Raw genomic sequence first — 13,815 nt, 5'->3', positions numbered from 1 at the left:
AATAACAGTGCTGACGTGGATCTATAGGTACGTAACAGGTAAGCATCCACCTGGCGCCAACCAATTGGACACTGCCCGCCACAAGCTGATGAGCAAGGCGCGTGAGATTAAGGACTATGGTCAACAGCAAACCAGTGGGGCCCAGGCTTCTTGAGCATACCATCTTCGTTTCCACCTACGCATCCACGCACGCCCACGCCATCATTTATCTTTTTCGAATTGTTATGGTTTATTTTATTTTATTTAATTTTTTATGAGTCTGGGTTGCTTGTATTACCGTTGTTTATATATTTCCTGTGTTTAGCATCCATCCATTTTAATCCTGCCTACTCATATTGACATAAATTCAATATATATAGCTAGGGTTATTGTCACATCCTAAAATTAAGAATACGCGTTTATTGAATAATGAAAGAAAATGAATGAGATTGTATCAGTTTCATAGACATACAGCAGATTCTGTTTTAAAAGAATTGAATCCTTGCACACTAAGCAACTGAATTAACCGTTTTGATACTGCATAGCTGAAAGAGGTTAGCATATGGTGTGTATAATAATAGTTAGATCTTGCATTTAACAACACAATGATCATCATGAAATTCAAAAAAAAATTTATTGTCTTTTAGCAAATTGATAAAATTTTATTGTCTTTTAGCAAATTGATATACACAGGAGATTTTTCAAAATTTGAGGCACTAGAAGAAGCTTTGTGAAAAAAAACTTTCTTATTCAAATCTGAAATAAAAATAAAATTTTCAACATGGCTAATTAACAAATCTGTACCATTTTCAATAATGACACGTTCTAATTCAGCATATTAAGACTTTTCAGCATATTAAGACTTTTCAATGAAGTTCATTGCATCCGCAGTCATATGATGCGTGGTGTCAGTCATATGCGTGGTGCCAGAGTCTGGATATCAATTTGGGTCTTAAAAAGAGTTAAAAGATTTGGATACTAATTTGGATCTTGAAGAGTTAAAGATGTAGCATAATTAGTTTCATTTTGCATTAAGCCACTGGAGTAAAAAAGATTGGCACCAGAATTTTGAAAAACTAAGGATTTTTCTGGGTGTAAACCTTTTTCAGAGTCAGAATTGTATTTGTACCAGTAAGTAAGAGTAGAATGTTCAAATTTATTGTACACTTGACATTATATTATTCTGGAATTTGTTCTTTCATATCTTTGAGCCTGAAGATGTATAGACTTTAATCTTCCATATCTTTGATGCTAGAACTGCATGTGTCTTTTTTCTCTGTCAAATTTTAAACCGCCTCGTCTACAAAATGAAACCTTCCTTTACGAAAACCTCCTCCAAAATTGTGATTAAGGTTATGGATGTGTGTGACATGTGTTTGTATAAAGTTGTTAAATCTCTTATACTTGTTTAACAACTCTTTATGCGCCATTAACAAAGCTTTTAACTCTCCAATTGACATTGGAGGAGACTTAGCAATTATAGTGGTGATGAATGAGGTGTACTCTTCTGATAGTCCATTTAAAATAGTGTCATTTATCGTCGCTCCAACACAAATTAAAGAATCTACTACCTTCTTTATCTTTAGCAAGTAATCGCAAGTCAAATCTTCTTTCTTCGTGTTTATTAGTTTGTTTTTGAGTTGCCTAATCTTCACAGTGATCTGTGATGCAAAGAAAGTCTCCAATCTTTTTTAGATCTGGTGAAAAAATATACATCCAACCATGTGTGTATTGAATCTCTTGCTCATTGATGCAAGAAGCCAAGTCTTGAATAGTGCATCCTGTTTCTTTCACATTGTGTATTCTGGATTCACTGTGCCTGAAGCTTCATCTTCGATTGAAAGATGCTTCTTTGGAATTGACTCACCTGTGATGTGATTCAACATTTTGTAACCTTCTATCATATATTCTACTTGATCTTTTCATAGCAAAAAATTTTTTTCATCCAGTTTCATTGCAATCGGACTTGAAAAAGCTTGAGCAATTTGTACAATAGTGAGTGATGCAGAAGTCATGGTCACAGGGATTTGATGCTCTGATACCATATAGGTATCAGGCCAGAACTCAATAGAGAGAGAGAGAAGAAGAGAGAAAGAGCGTTAGAAAAAGAATGATCTGAATTAGAAAATGTATGGTTAGTTTACAATGGTGTGTGCGTTGATTTATATACCCACTAGTGTGACTAATCCTTCTAACAAATTATCTACATAACACACACTCACAGGCTAACAAATAGCTAACTGTATTAGAGTGAAGTACCAACTCGACCCTTGTCTATTTTCAAGAATGACAACGCGATCCCTCAAAATAAAATCGATTCACTTCAGTCCCTGTCCCCTGATTCCGTCACACAACGCGGTCCCTGTGGGTATTTTTCCGTCAACTCTAAACGAAAAATGCTGACGTGTCAGGTTCAGAAATGGACAATGGTCTAATTGTCTCTAAATTTAAATTGGTTAGGGGTTTATTTGTCCTTATAAATTTTTAAACAATATTTTTTTAAATTATTTTTTATTTATTATATTAATATTTTTTTTTCAATAAATTATTAAATATATGGTATAATAAGTACAAACTAATTAATAAATTATTCAAATTTAAAAATATCATTTATCTTCTTCACTAGAATTAGGTCTATCACGGGAGGAAAAAGCTGTACCCTTCTCACCATTGTCTTTGGTATTACCTTTGTTGGACAAACTTTTCTCCCATTCTCCCGAACCATTTATGTTAAACAACATTCTTATTGCTACAACCAGAATTGACATCACACAAACATGAATAGGTAGCTTAAAATGTCTTTCGGATAAGGATAACCACAAATCTGGAGGCATGGCCCATTCATATATGCGGCTTACATGAGGAAGAATCTTTTCAGAAGGAAGAGATAATCTCTGAAGATATCGACGTGCTATTCCAAAGAAATTCACAGGAGGTAACTCCGAGCCTATGAACGGAAAATGAATCTCTGAATAAGTATTAGTAGCTTCGTCATAGTGTATTTTAGTACAAAGATATCAAATAGAATTATTAATTTAGTTTAAAGAGATAAAAAATTAAATTTGTTATTACTCAAAAATATTTTACTATATATCAAATAATGTGTTCATTAGTTTTCACTTTATTGTGAAAAATTATCTAGATCATAATACTAATAGTATATCATAGGGTTATTATTATTAATGTACTAACTGAATTTTAATGTTTATTATTTATGTATTTTAAAATTATATTTGAGAATGATTTATTTAGTTTCATAATAAATGATTTTTTTAAATTTGAATAATTTATTAATTAGTTTGTACTTATTATACTATATATTTAATAATTTATTGAAAAAAGAATATTAATATAATAAATAAAAAAATAATCTAAAAAAATATTGTTTAAAAAATTTAAAGACAAATAAACCCCTAACCAATTTAAATTTAGAGTACAAATACCAATTTAAATTTAGAGACAATTAGATCCTGTCCATTTCTGAACCCGACATGTTAGCATTTTCCGTTCAGAGTTGACGGAAAAATACTCACAAAGACCGCGTTGTATGACAAAATTAGGAAATATGATCGAAGTAGATCGATTTTATTTTAAAGAATCACGTTGTTATTCTTAAAAATTGACACAGCCGAATTGGTACTTCACTCAACTACATTACAAAAAGGGTTTAACTAACTATTATTATACACACCATATATTAACCTTCTTCAATAGCCTCTATTATACCAGTTGATTTGACGATCAATGAATAATGCATGACTTATCTCAACTACTTGAATGACTCCGTCACCTATTAATTATAGTCCTGATTCTTCATGCAACTCTGAATAGCAGAAATGATATCTTACAATCTATTGATGCACCTTAAAGTTTCCAAGATGCTTTGAAGATTGGAGAGACACATTGGAACACCATTTATTGACGCAAACTTGTAGGAGAATTAAGGAACAAACTATGAAAAATCATAAATACATAAATAAAACTTGTTCTCGACAGAATAGTTAAAGGTAATATATACATAAATCTTAAAATATAATTAATGATAAACTTATCATACCATCGTATAAGTTAGACTAGATTAATATTACAAATAAAACCTTTTAGAAACTAAATTGATATTACGCATAATTTTGAAGGACTAAATTTCTGTTTTGTAATTATATTTTCTACTGTATTTCTTTATATCGGTATGAAAAACCAAAAAGAAAAATTGCGTCTTTGCCTATGTTAGATATACAAATCATTTAAAATTTAAATACTTCTTATCTAATAGCTTTAATTTTTTTTTGGTTAACTATCTAATAGCTTAGAAAGTATTTGTTCCGAGGCTTACTTAGAACCGGACGGTGGTTGAGCTTGTTTGTGAGGCCCAAGCGTTGGAGGAGTGTGGTCTCCGACTTGATTTACGTCTGGGAGCCGGCTCCGAGTTGTGTATGTGAAAGAATAGGGGGTGGTACCTGCAAAGACACTCCGATGCCCAAGTCAGCAAGGGTGTAAGTAGGTCTAGAGAGTATTGGACTTAGAGATACCTGAGGGGTGTCAGGGTATTTATAGTGGTGATCCAATAACCACCGTTGGAGTAGTGCCACCTTTTTAGGTGGATAACCGTCCCTTTATCTAGGGATTGTTGGGATATGGCTTCTAGAAGTGAGTTGAGAGATTTTAGGGGCAGTTACTTATTTGAATAAGTGTAATCTACCAGCTATCTGTTGGGCCCGATTTCTTTGGAAAGAAGTCTGTGTTGAGTCCGACCTCTTCTGAAGAGGTCGGTGAATAACGAAGGCCAATCTTTGGATTGGGCCTTTCGGTGTATTTGGATCTGGGCCTTAGTGTTGGGTCAGGGTATGAACAGTGCCCCTACTCGAGTTCAATTTCTTTTTCTTAAGAGTTGGATTCGAGTATTTGAACTCGGACTTGTAGGCTCTGTATGATTGGTTTTAACACATCTTACTTAACCAAAGAATATTTTTTGTCCTAGTTTCGTACAACTCGTTCAATTCGAGTTGTTTTGAGGATACATGACTTGTTTTAATACAAATCACTTTTTTGAAACTTATTCTGATTTCTTACGACTTGTTTTGATACAAATCGTTTATTTCAAAACTCGTAATTATTTTTTAGTATAACTTCATCTAGCTCGTTCGATGCGAGTAGTTTTAAGGTCTTACGATTTGTTTCATTTCAAATCGTTTAATTAAAACGTGGCTATTTCTTGATCTAATTTCATACGACTCATTTAAATTCGAGCTATTTTTAGGACTTCACAACTTGTTTCAAGTACAAATTGTTTATTTTGAGTCCTTTTAAAATATTAGATCATCTTTATAACCATCAGACTTTGTTGCTTTATCCATTGTGCCCCTGCTCGAGGTTGAGTTTTATGAAGTCGCATTCGAGCAATCAAGTAGAAAGGATTTTCGAATGAAGCCTTTTTTTGTTGAACTCATTCATTCTGAGTTTTTTATAAATGACTTGTTTTTTATACAAGTCACTTTTTTGAAGCACAACTCGTTATATATCAAGTTGTTTTGCGCGATTTGTTTTAATACAAATTGCTTAGATCATATTGTTATTTTTTACTCGATTTTGTTCAACTCACGAGTTCGAGTTGTTTTTAAATCATCAAGCCGTATTATAACCATTGGACACCAATTTGTACCTCGTCGCTTTATCCGAGCGACCGTTGAAAAGGTCAGCTCGTGATTTTTGCGCTTTGTCGAGCATAAATTGGCGCCTTAGGTGAAGGGATTATATGCTTATTCCCTCCCCCTTTCTAGTTTTTACAAGGTTGTCATCCTTGTGTATGATACAACTTGTTTTACCTAAGTTGTTTTTTAGGATAGTTTTTACGTTTCGATTTTGTTCAAAAACGTTTACAATCCTTTCTTTCCTTTTTAACTCATTTCTATACGAGTTATTTGGTCGAAGGATTTTTGTTTTGATTTTGCTTTAGTGATTTTGATACAAATCACTTTTTAATGCTTTGCTTTAATGATTTGTTTTTATACAAATCACTTTTAAAGCTTTGGTTTTAGGTCGATACAACTTGACACAAGTTCGTTGAAAATATGGTTGACTTTTGGTCCTTTAACAAAGGACTTCAATAATTTTCGCATTACTTGATATTGGTCTCTTTAGGTGGGTTTTACCAACTTTCTTTATTTGCTGCATTGCTAAAATTATTTCAAAGGGATTTGAGCCTTTGTTTGAACCTTTTTCTCAAGATTTTACTGTGTTTTATCCTTCGTCTTTAGGTTTTTGTTAGGCTTGCCTTTATAACCTAGGTCAACCCATCTGTTGTTGAGCCGTGAGGTTTTGGCATGAGCCTTTACTAGGAACCTTTGACTTTTAGGATTTAGAGGAGGGATTTTCCATTACTTAGTTCGGACGATCAATTTGACTTATCATTGAATCGTTTTCTTAACTTAGGTTATTTTTGCGATACATTTTGCTCTGCTTGGGGGCTTTTCCGACTTACTAGTCGTTTGCCATCTTATTGCCGAGTTCTTATGATCGTCTTTTATAACCTCTTTACACCGACTTGTACCTCGTCGCTTTATCTTGCCAACCTTGTAGGTCAGGCAGCAGATTTTTGCGGTTTTTCGAGTTTAAGTTGGTGTGTGTCGTAGAAATACTAATGGAAATTTCTCTTCAAATTGCAAGCATGTCACGACTTTGGGAGCTCAGCTCCATTCAAGTTGGACATTTTGTAGTAATCCCTCTCTTAAGACTTCTAGGGTCCTATCCAGTTTGCTATCAGCTTTTCTTTGCTCGACCTCTATAGCCCAATATTATTTCCTATCAAGATGAGGTCTTTTGCGGCGAATCTTGTAGCCATCCTTTGTCTCAAATGCTTTTTTCTTATTTGAGTTCAAATTTCTAGAAGGAGGTCAAGCTTTTCTTTTGAATTTTGAATGTTAACCAACTTTCTTATAGAATTTCTCAAAGCCTCTTTTCTTATCTGAGTTTGCTTTCAGATTTTTGGAAGGAGGTCGAGTTCTTCTTTCGTGCTCTAGCATCATTGTAGAATGTTATCTTTGGTTTTTGATAATTTTGGACTTGGCTCTCATAATAAGCCAGTGCCCCTACTCGAGGTCGAGCTTCATGAAGTCGGACTCGAGTATTCAGTCATGCCATTCTTTACTATTTGTTGCTATATGACTTTTACAAGTTATTTTGGACTCTCTTTTTGGGAGGTCGGATAACTTGTTTTATACTTGTTGTGTCAACTTAGTAAGGTCGGATCCTTATCTCTTGGCTTGAGGAGGCATTCTTATAAATCGCCATCCTTTTTTCAATTTGTTTTAAACAAATTGTTGTGAGGTCAGGTTTACATCCTCTTCGTGTTGATGTTTGATTATGGTCACGCTGTCCTTAAGTTATATGTGCAATTCGTTTTAGGTTTGCCCCTTGCCAGCTTGATTTAGTACAAGTGGCTTAGTGAGGTCGGACCACGATTTGCATTTATAACTTCTTACACCACTTTGGATCTCATCACTTCACGTCAGAAAAAGTGTGCATTAGGGAGTAAGATGTAGTATCCCTTTTGTTGTAGACATGGCACAATCTAGGTAGATTGTTTTCGAGTAAGTCGAGTATGTTGCAGTAGTTCTTTTTCAAGTCTTAAGTGACTTTGTTGGGATCTTTTCATTTTGGTGTTGGCTTTTCTTTGTCCGATTTTGGCCCGATGTCATTTTGAATCAAGACGAGGTTGTCAATTGAGAAATTTCTTCGTATGACCTTCTCATGGCCATTTATGCTTGGGATCTGGTTCTCGAAGTCATACCTCAAGAAAGAGGTCGGACTTTTCTTTGTAACCTCTAAGCCTATCCGACCTTGTTGTAAAGTCGGACCTTTAAAAGAGGTCGGACTTTTCTTTGTGAGCTCTAAAAGAGGTCGGATTTTTCTTTATAAATTCAGAGATTTCGACCTCATTTTAGTCTGACCTCTAAAAGAGGTCGGAATTTATTTCTGGTAATCTTCGAGATTTTCGACCTCATTGCAGAGTTGATCATGAAAGAGGTCGGATTTTTCCCTTGTCGGCTCTAAAGAGGTCGGATTCTTCTAAGCAAATGAGGTTTTATACCTCATTTGTAGAGTCTAATCTTTAAAAGAGGCCGGACTTTCTTCGTAGGATCTAAAAGAAGTCAGATTTTTCCTTATTAGTCTGGAGGTTTTTTGACCTTATTGTAGAGTCTGACCTTTAAAGAGGTCGGACTTTTCCTTCATGAACTTTGCAAGAGGTCGGATTTTCTTTGTGAGCTCCAAGCTTATCCGACCTTGTTGTAAACTCTGACCTTTAAAAGAGGTCGAACTTTTCTTTATGAGCTCTCTAAAAGAGGTCGGATTTTCTTTATGAGCTCCCAGCTTATCCAACCTTGTTGTAAAGTCTGACCTTTAAAAGAGGTCGGACTTTTCTTTATGGGCTTTCTAAAAGAGGTTGAATTTTGTACAGCTTTCTCCGACCTGGTGGACTTCTTTGAAGTTGTTGAGATAGTTATGTGGATCAGTAGATCCATCATAGGGATCCATGTTGGGATGTTGAAAAATTTTTTAGGACCTTTGTACGCATGACCTCTTTAGAGAAAAGATCATCTCCTCCAATGAAGACTGGGCCTTTGTCAATCCGACTTTCTTTATCTTTTAGATCGGATTCCAGTTTTCTTCCTGGAAGACATCCATCTTTATTAGTGTGCAAACGACATCAAAGTCTACCACATGATTATTTCTTTCCATATTCATTGACAGTGATGTAATTTGTGAGCAACCAACGAAAGATGTGCCATGTGAACTTTTCGTGTTATTCACTGCTCTGTTGTAATTGATATGTGAATCCAATGAATAAAAAACTGGATTCATCAATCCATTGTCGGATTGGGTTGCATTCAAATTGGCTGATGCTGCATTTTTTTTTGGCATAAATTGAGAAGAAAGGCCTCATTGCTTTTATCAACAATGTTTTCCATTCCTTTTTCAATTACTGACCAATATGAGACATTTTATTTATTTATAAAACCTGTGTATTTGGAAGATGTAACTGCTCCATTACCATGAGTGGGTATCATGATTTTTTTTCCTGAGGTTGTAAGTCGGCACAAATGTTGTTATCCATTCTTTTCCACAAAGAGGTTGGGATCAGTCACGTTCCCTTTTCTTATACGTAACTTCTTATGTCAATTGAATTTTCTGAACTGAAAATTCTTTTATTCAATTGGCTTTTGAGTTCGTCTTGGTTCACATAATTTCTTTTGCCAATTGAATTTTCTGAATTGAAAATTCTTTTATTCAATTGGCTTTCGAGTTCGTCTTGGTTTGCCTTCTACAATGGCCTTGGGATGGTGCTTTCTTCTCTTTTTGTTTGATTTAATCCAATTTAACTGTAGAAGTAGAATCATCATCCTTATTTGATATCCTCTCTCCATTGGGAGAAGTTTTTATGGGATTTCTGGTATCATAGAAACTGTATTCCGGCTTCTTTTTAACATGCTTGCATCTTATTCATGTCGAGAGGTTGTCCGACCATCTTGTTGATCATCCGCCATTATCAAGGATTGAGCTCCAGGTCCCCGGCAACGGCACCAATGTTCCGGGGCTTACCTAGAACCGGACGGTGGTTGGGCTTGTTTGTGAGGCCCAAGCGTTGGAGGAGTGTGGTCTCCGACTTTATTTACGTCTGGGAGCCGCCTCCGAGTTGTGTATGTGAAGGAATGGGGTGTGGTACCTGCAAAGACACTCCGATGCCTAAGTCAGCAAGGGTGTAAGCAGGTCTAGAGAGTATTGGGCTTAGAGATACCTGAGTGGTGTCAGGGTATTTATAGTGGTGATCCAATAACCACCGTTGGAGTAGTGCCACCTTTTTAGGTGGATAACCGTCCCTTTATCTAGGGATTGTTGGGATATGGCTTCTAGAAGTGGGTTGAGAGATTTTAGGGACAGTTACTTATTTGAATAAGTGTTATCTGCCAACTATCTCTTGGGCCCGACTTCTTTGAAAAGAAGTCTGTGTTGAATCCGACCTCTTCTAAAGAGGTCGGTGAATAACGAAGGCCAATCTTTGAATTGGGCCTTTCGGTGTATTTGGATTTGGGTCTTAGTATTGGGCCAGAGTATGAACAGTATTAGGGTTTGAGAAAGTTTTTTTTCCCCTTTTATCAATTAGGACCAAAAATCCCCTTTGTGGACTAGAATCACGATAGTATTGATTTTTTTTTTTTTGGACTTGACGATAGTATCGGTAGTTAAGGTTCCATGCTTTTTTGTGACAGTTAAAGTTCCATTTACTTTGCCTTAATAGTGAGAAAAGCGCAACTAAGAATTCTGACCCCAAAAAAAAAAAACATAAATCCACACATTTTTTTTTACGTATCACATATAAGCATTTTTTGTTTTGCGTTGAATCAGCTGGGCCTAAAATAGGGAATGTCCAAAAAAAAGAAAATATATGCAACGAGAGAGAGAATAATTGAAAGTTAATTTATTTAACTTAATATCTATAATTTTTTTTATGTAATATTCATAATTACATATTTATATATTTAATTATTTTAATAATAATTAAAAATATATAATAAAATATTTTTAAATTATTTAAAATTAATTCTTTTATTGTATTCAAATATTTTGTAAAAGAAATATCACTTTCATCGAGAAGTGTATAATTATTATAAAAAATTAATAAAATGACATATTTTTTTTAGATAAATATCTAACTATCTTTAAAAAAAATAATCCTGTTACGTTACCAACAGTATTTTTGTCAACTTCTGCAAACTCTTATTTATAATTGTGTTTAATAGAAGTGTCTTTATGGATGTGTCTAATAAAAGTGTCTTTTTTATGGCCGTATTTAATAAAAATATATTTATAAATATATTTTCTAGATGTGTGTTTTTATATATGTGTTTAAAATATAATAATTAATTATTATTAATAATAAATTGATAAATAATATATTGATACTTTATACTTTTTCATAAAAACATTTTCAATTTTCACTATTTTATCTGTTCAGAATAACATACACCTAATTTTAAACCACACCATTAATATTATATTATATTATATTATATTATATTATACTATTTTTATTTTTTTGTTTTTCTGTGGTTAATATCAACGTAGAAGAGGGGAAAAAAAGCATAATAATCTTTTATTAATTAATACACCGACACAGATTCAGTGAGTCAGAGTCCGAGCGAGTCAAAGAATGGCCTCAAGATTTTGTGAATAACGAGGAACAAGCAGTCAACCGAGACTGTGATCTATTTACATAGATTCAAACACACAACTTGTGATATGGTTTGAAAAACTTTGGAATGCAGCAATCATTCATAAGCACCAATAGTTTTCGTAGCTGCTCAATCAATCTATAATTTTGTCATTAGCTAAGCATGTGATTAGGTATAGGTTAGAAAGTGTACTACACATGCTACCAATCTTAAAGCTAAGACATTAATAATAGCATAAAAATATTATTCTTTTAATTATGATGTATTATATTATTGTATTGTTTGTAGAGAGTACAAGATCTGATGTGAATAACATAATATTTCTTTTCAATCTTCCTAGATGATTCGGTTGCATTTTGCAAACAGTGGGGTCGTGCATATTATATATTTCACTTTATTTTAATTTGGACCAAGATGATTAATTAGTGATTACACTCAAGTTGGATTTTATTTTAATTTCTTATGCCAATTCAAAAAGTAGCTAGTCACACATATTAGTTAACAGTATAATTAGATATCTTTTAAATATTATTTTTTATTTTATTTTTAAAAGAAATAAATAAATATTTTTTTAATTTTTTGAAAAATTGGTACATAAAAATAAATATTTAAATTAATTATATAATAATAAATTTTTAAAAAAATTGATCAAAAGACTAAATTTTGAAGAACACGTAGCATCTAATTTATATTTTAATTTATAGAGTCCCGTTAGGGAGATAATGGATTATTTATACAATGTGTACAATGGGTTATTGAGTTATAAAATAATATTGGGGTTCACCAAAGATCGAACTCTTGACCTTTTAGATCTAGCGCTCTAATACCATGTCATTATACCACTCATTCCAAAAATTTCAGCTGATGAAAAAATGTAACACTAATGATTATATCTCTAATACTACATAAACTTCTATTATACACATTGTACAAATATTCCATTAACTCTTCATATTTTCCCTAATTTATATATCCATAGGTTGAGTCAAACTACTTTGGAGATGCTTACGAGACTGGCGAGACTAATATCTAAGAAAGAGTCTTAATTATAAGGTTTGGATTTTTTAAAAACATAGTTTTGTAAGAATATTTATAATTAATAAGTTTGAATGCAAGAAAATATGTAGTAGTATTAAGAAGGAGAAAAGCAATAGATGAGAGTCCCACGAGGGGAACCGTTAGATGTCAACCTCAAGCTAAGGTTTAATATTAAAGGTTGGAATTGCATTGCAAGGATAAGTATATGTTTGTGTGTGTTTTCTATATATGCTTATACATGGATGGAGATAGTGGGGGCAATGACTCAATAAATTGGGATCACAAGGCCAAAACTGAATGGTAATTGTCAATGGTTTTTGTTTTTCGTACAAAGGACGATCACGATATTCATATTTCCACGAGGGGGTAACATGCAACAAGTCACCATTTTTCTTGTTTTTGGCACCATATGTATCAAGATATAATAGCCCCACAAAGCTAATAAGGCTCTCATCAGTTTCTATCTTCCTCATTGTGGCTAAGCACTCACCCAATCACATGCCTTTTTGGGTACCCTCTTTCTAACATATGGCTTACCTAAATGTGGCTTCGGATAATCCCATGAGTTCACAGTAAATGTGTTTATTATTTTTGTTTTTAGCATGGATATGAGAATCGGACCGAATGTGTCAATTTAAGTGGGTTAACGGAGAATTCGTCAATCAATTAAATCAGTATATTTTTTAGCGGTTAACTAATTTAAAATAATACAACACAAAAGTCAGTTTTTTATATATTTTATATATAAATATATTATTTTATTATATCTAATTTAATTTTGATTAATTTAAATTATTCGTATAAAATATACATTAAAAATATGTAAAATAATACATTTTTTAATTAATTTTTAGTATACATATATTATTTTTTATTGATAGCGATTCTCATGTGATCAAGAATCAGAAGCATGAATGTAAGTCAATGAGTCTTGAAGCAAAGAACAAAGAAAGAGGAAAAAACATAATAGACTTGCGTTGCAAGAATACAGAATCAAAAATTCTTTTTTTTTTTTTAACTTTTGAATTTCAAATTAGATAAGGGTTCCCACGAAGCAAAAAAGAGGGGATCCCTCTTAGGAATGATATTTTTTTGTTATTAGGATTCCCTTTCACATACAAATTGGTGTCTTTTTTTGGATTTTTATTTATGCAAATCAAACAAGTTCTTGCTAATGGTAAAAAGGGGGCTTTGAATGTCGGGGCTGTTCTTATTTTACCGGAGGGCTTTGAATTGGCCCCCCCCCCGATCGTATTTCACCCGAGATTAAAGATGGAATGTGAAATTGAGATTGAATTCTCACTTAACCATTGATTACATTGTGATGAATATATATATAAAAAAGAAGTGTCAATTCTGACTAGCTTAACTGCACACTAATCACAGCTGACACAACAGACTATAACAAACTCAAACAAATGCTAACATTTTTATAACTAACTTTAACTGTAATAACTAACAATACCCACTTATACCCCCTTCCATCAAATTTAGCTATCGTTGGCTTAACCACTCTATGTCTTTAAATTTGTGAAAGAGAGGTGCAGAGAGTGGTTTTGTAAACATGTCT

General features: G+C 33.2%; 1 protein-coding gene across 1 annotated transcript in view; it reads left to right on the top strand.

The window, feature by feature from the left end:
- Positions 1 to 374, top strand: part of LOC107471367 (oleosin Ara h 11.0102) — a gene marked incomplete in the record, with an annotated part of 958 nt that extends 584 nt beyond the window's left edge. Inside the window, 1 exon segment of the mRNA XM_016090824.3 lies at positions 1 to 374. Within this exon segment, the coding sequence (XP_015946310.1) occupies positions 1 to 154 (154 nt within the window).
- Between the last annotated feature and the right edge of the window lie 13,441 nt (positions 375 to 13,815).

This window comes from Arachis duranensis, chromosome 10 (genome assembly GCF_000817695.3).
Source record: "Arachis duranensis cultivar V14167 chromosome 10, aradu.V14167.gnm2.J7QH, whole genome shotgun sequence".
In the NCBI taxonomy this organism is placed as follows: Eukaryota; Viridiplantae; Streptophyta; class Magnoliopsida; order Fabales; family Fabaceae; genus Arachis; species Arachis duranensis.
The sequence above is the reverse complement of the archived record's forward strand: the minus strand, read 5'-3'. Positions and strand labels throughout refer to the sequence as shown.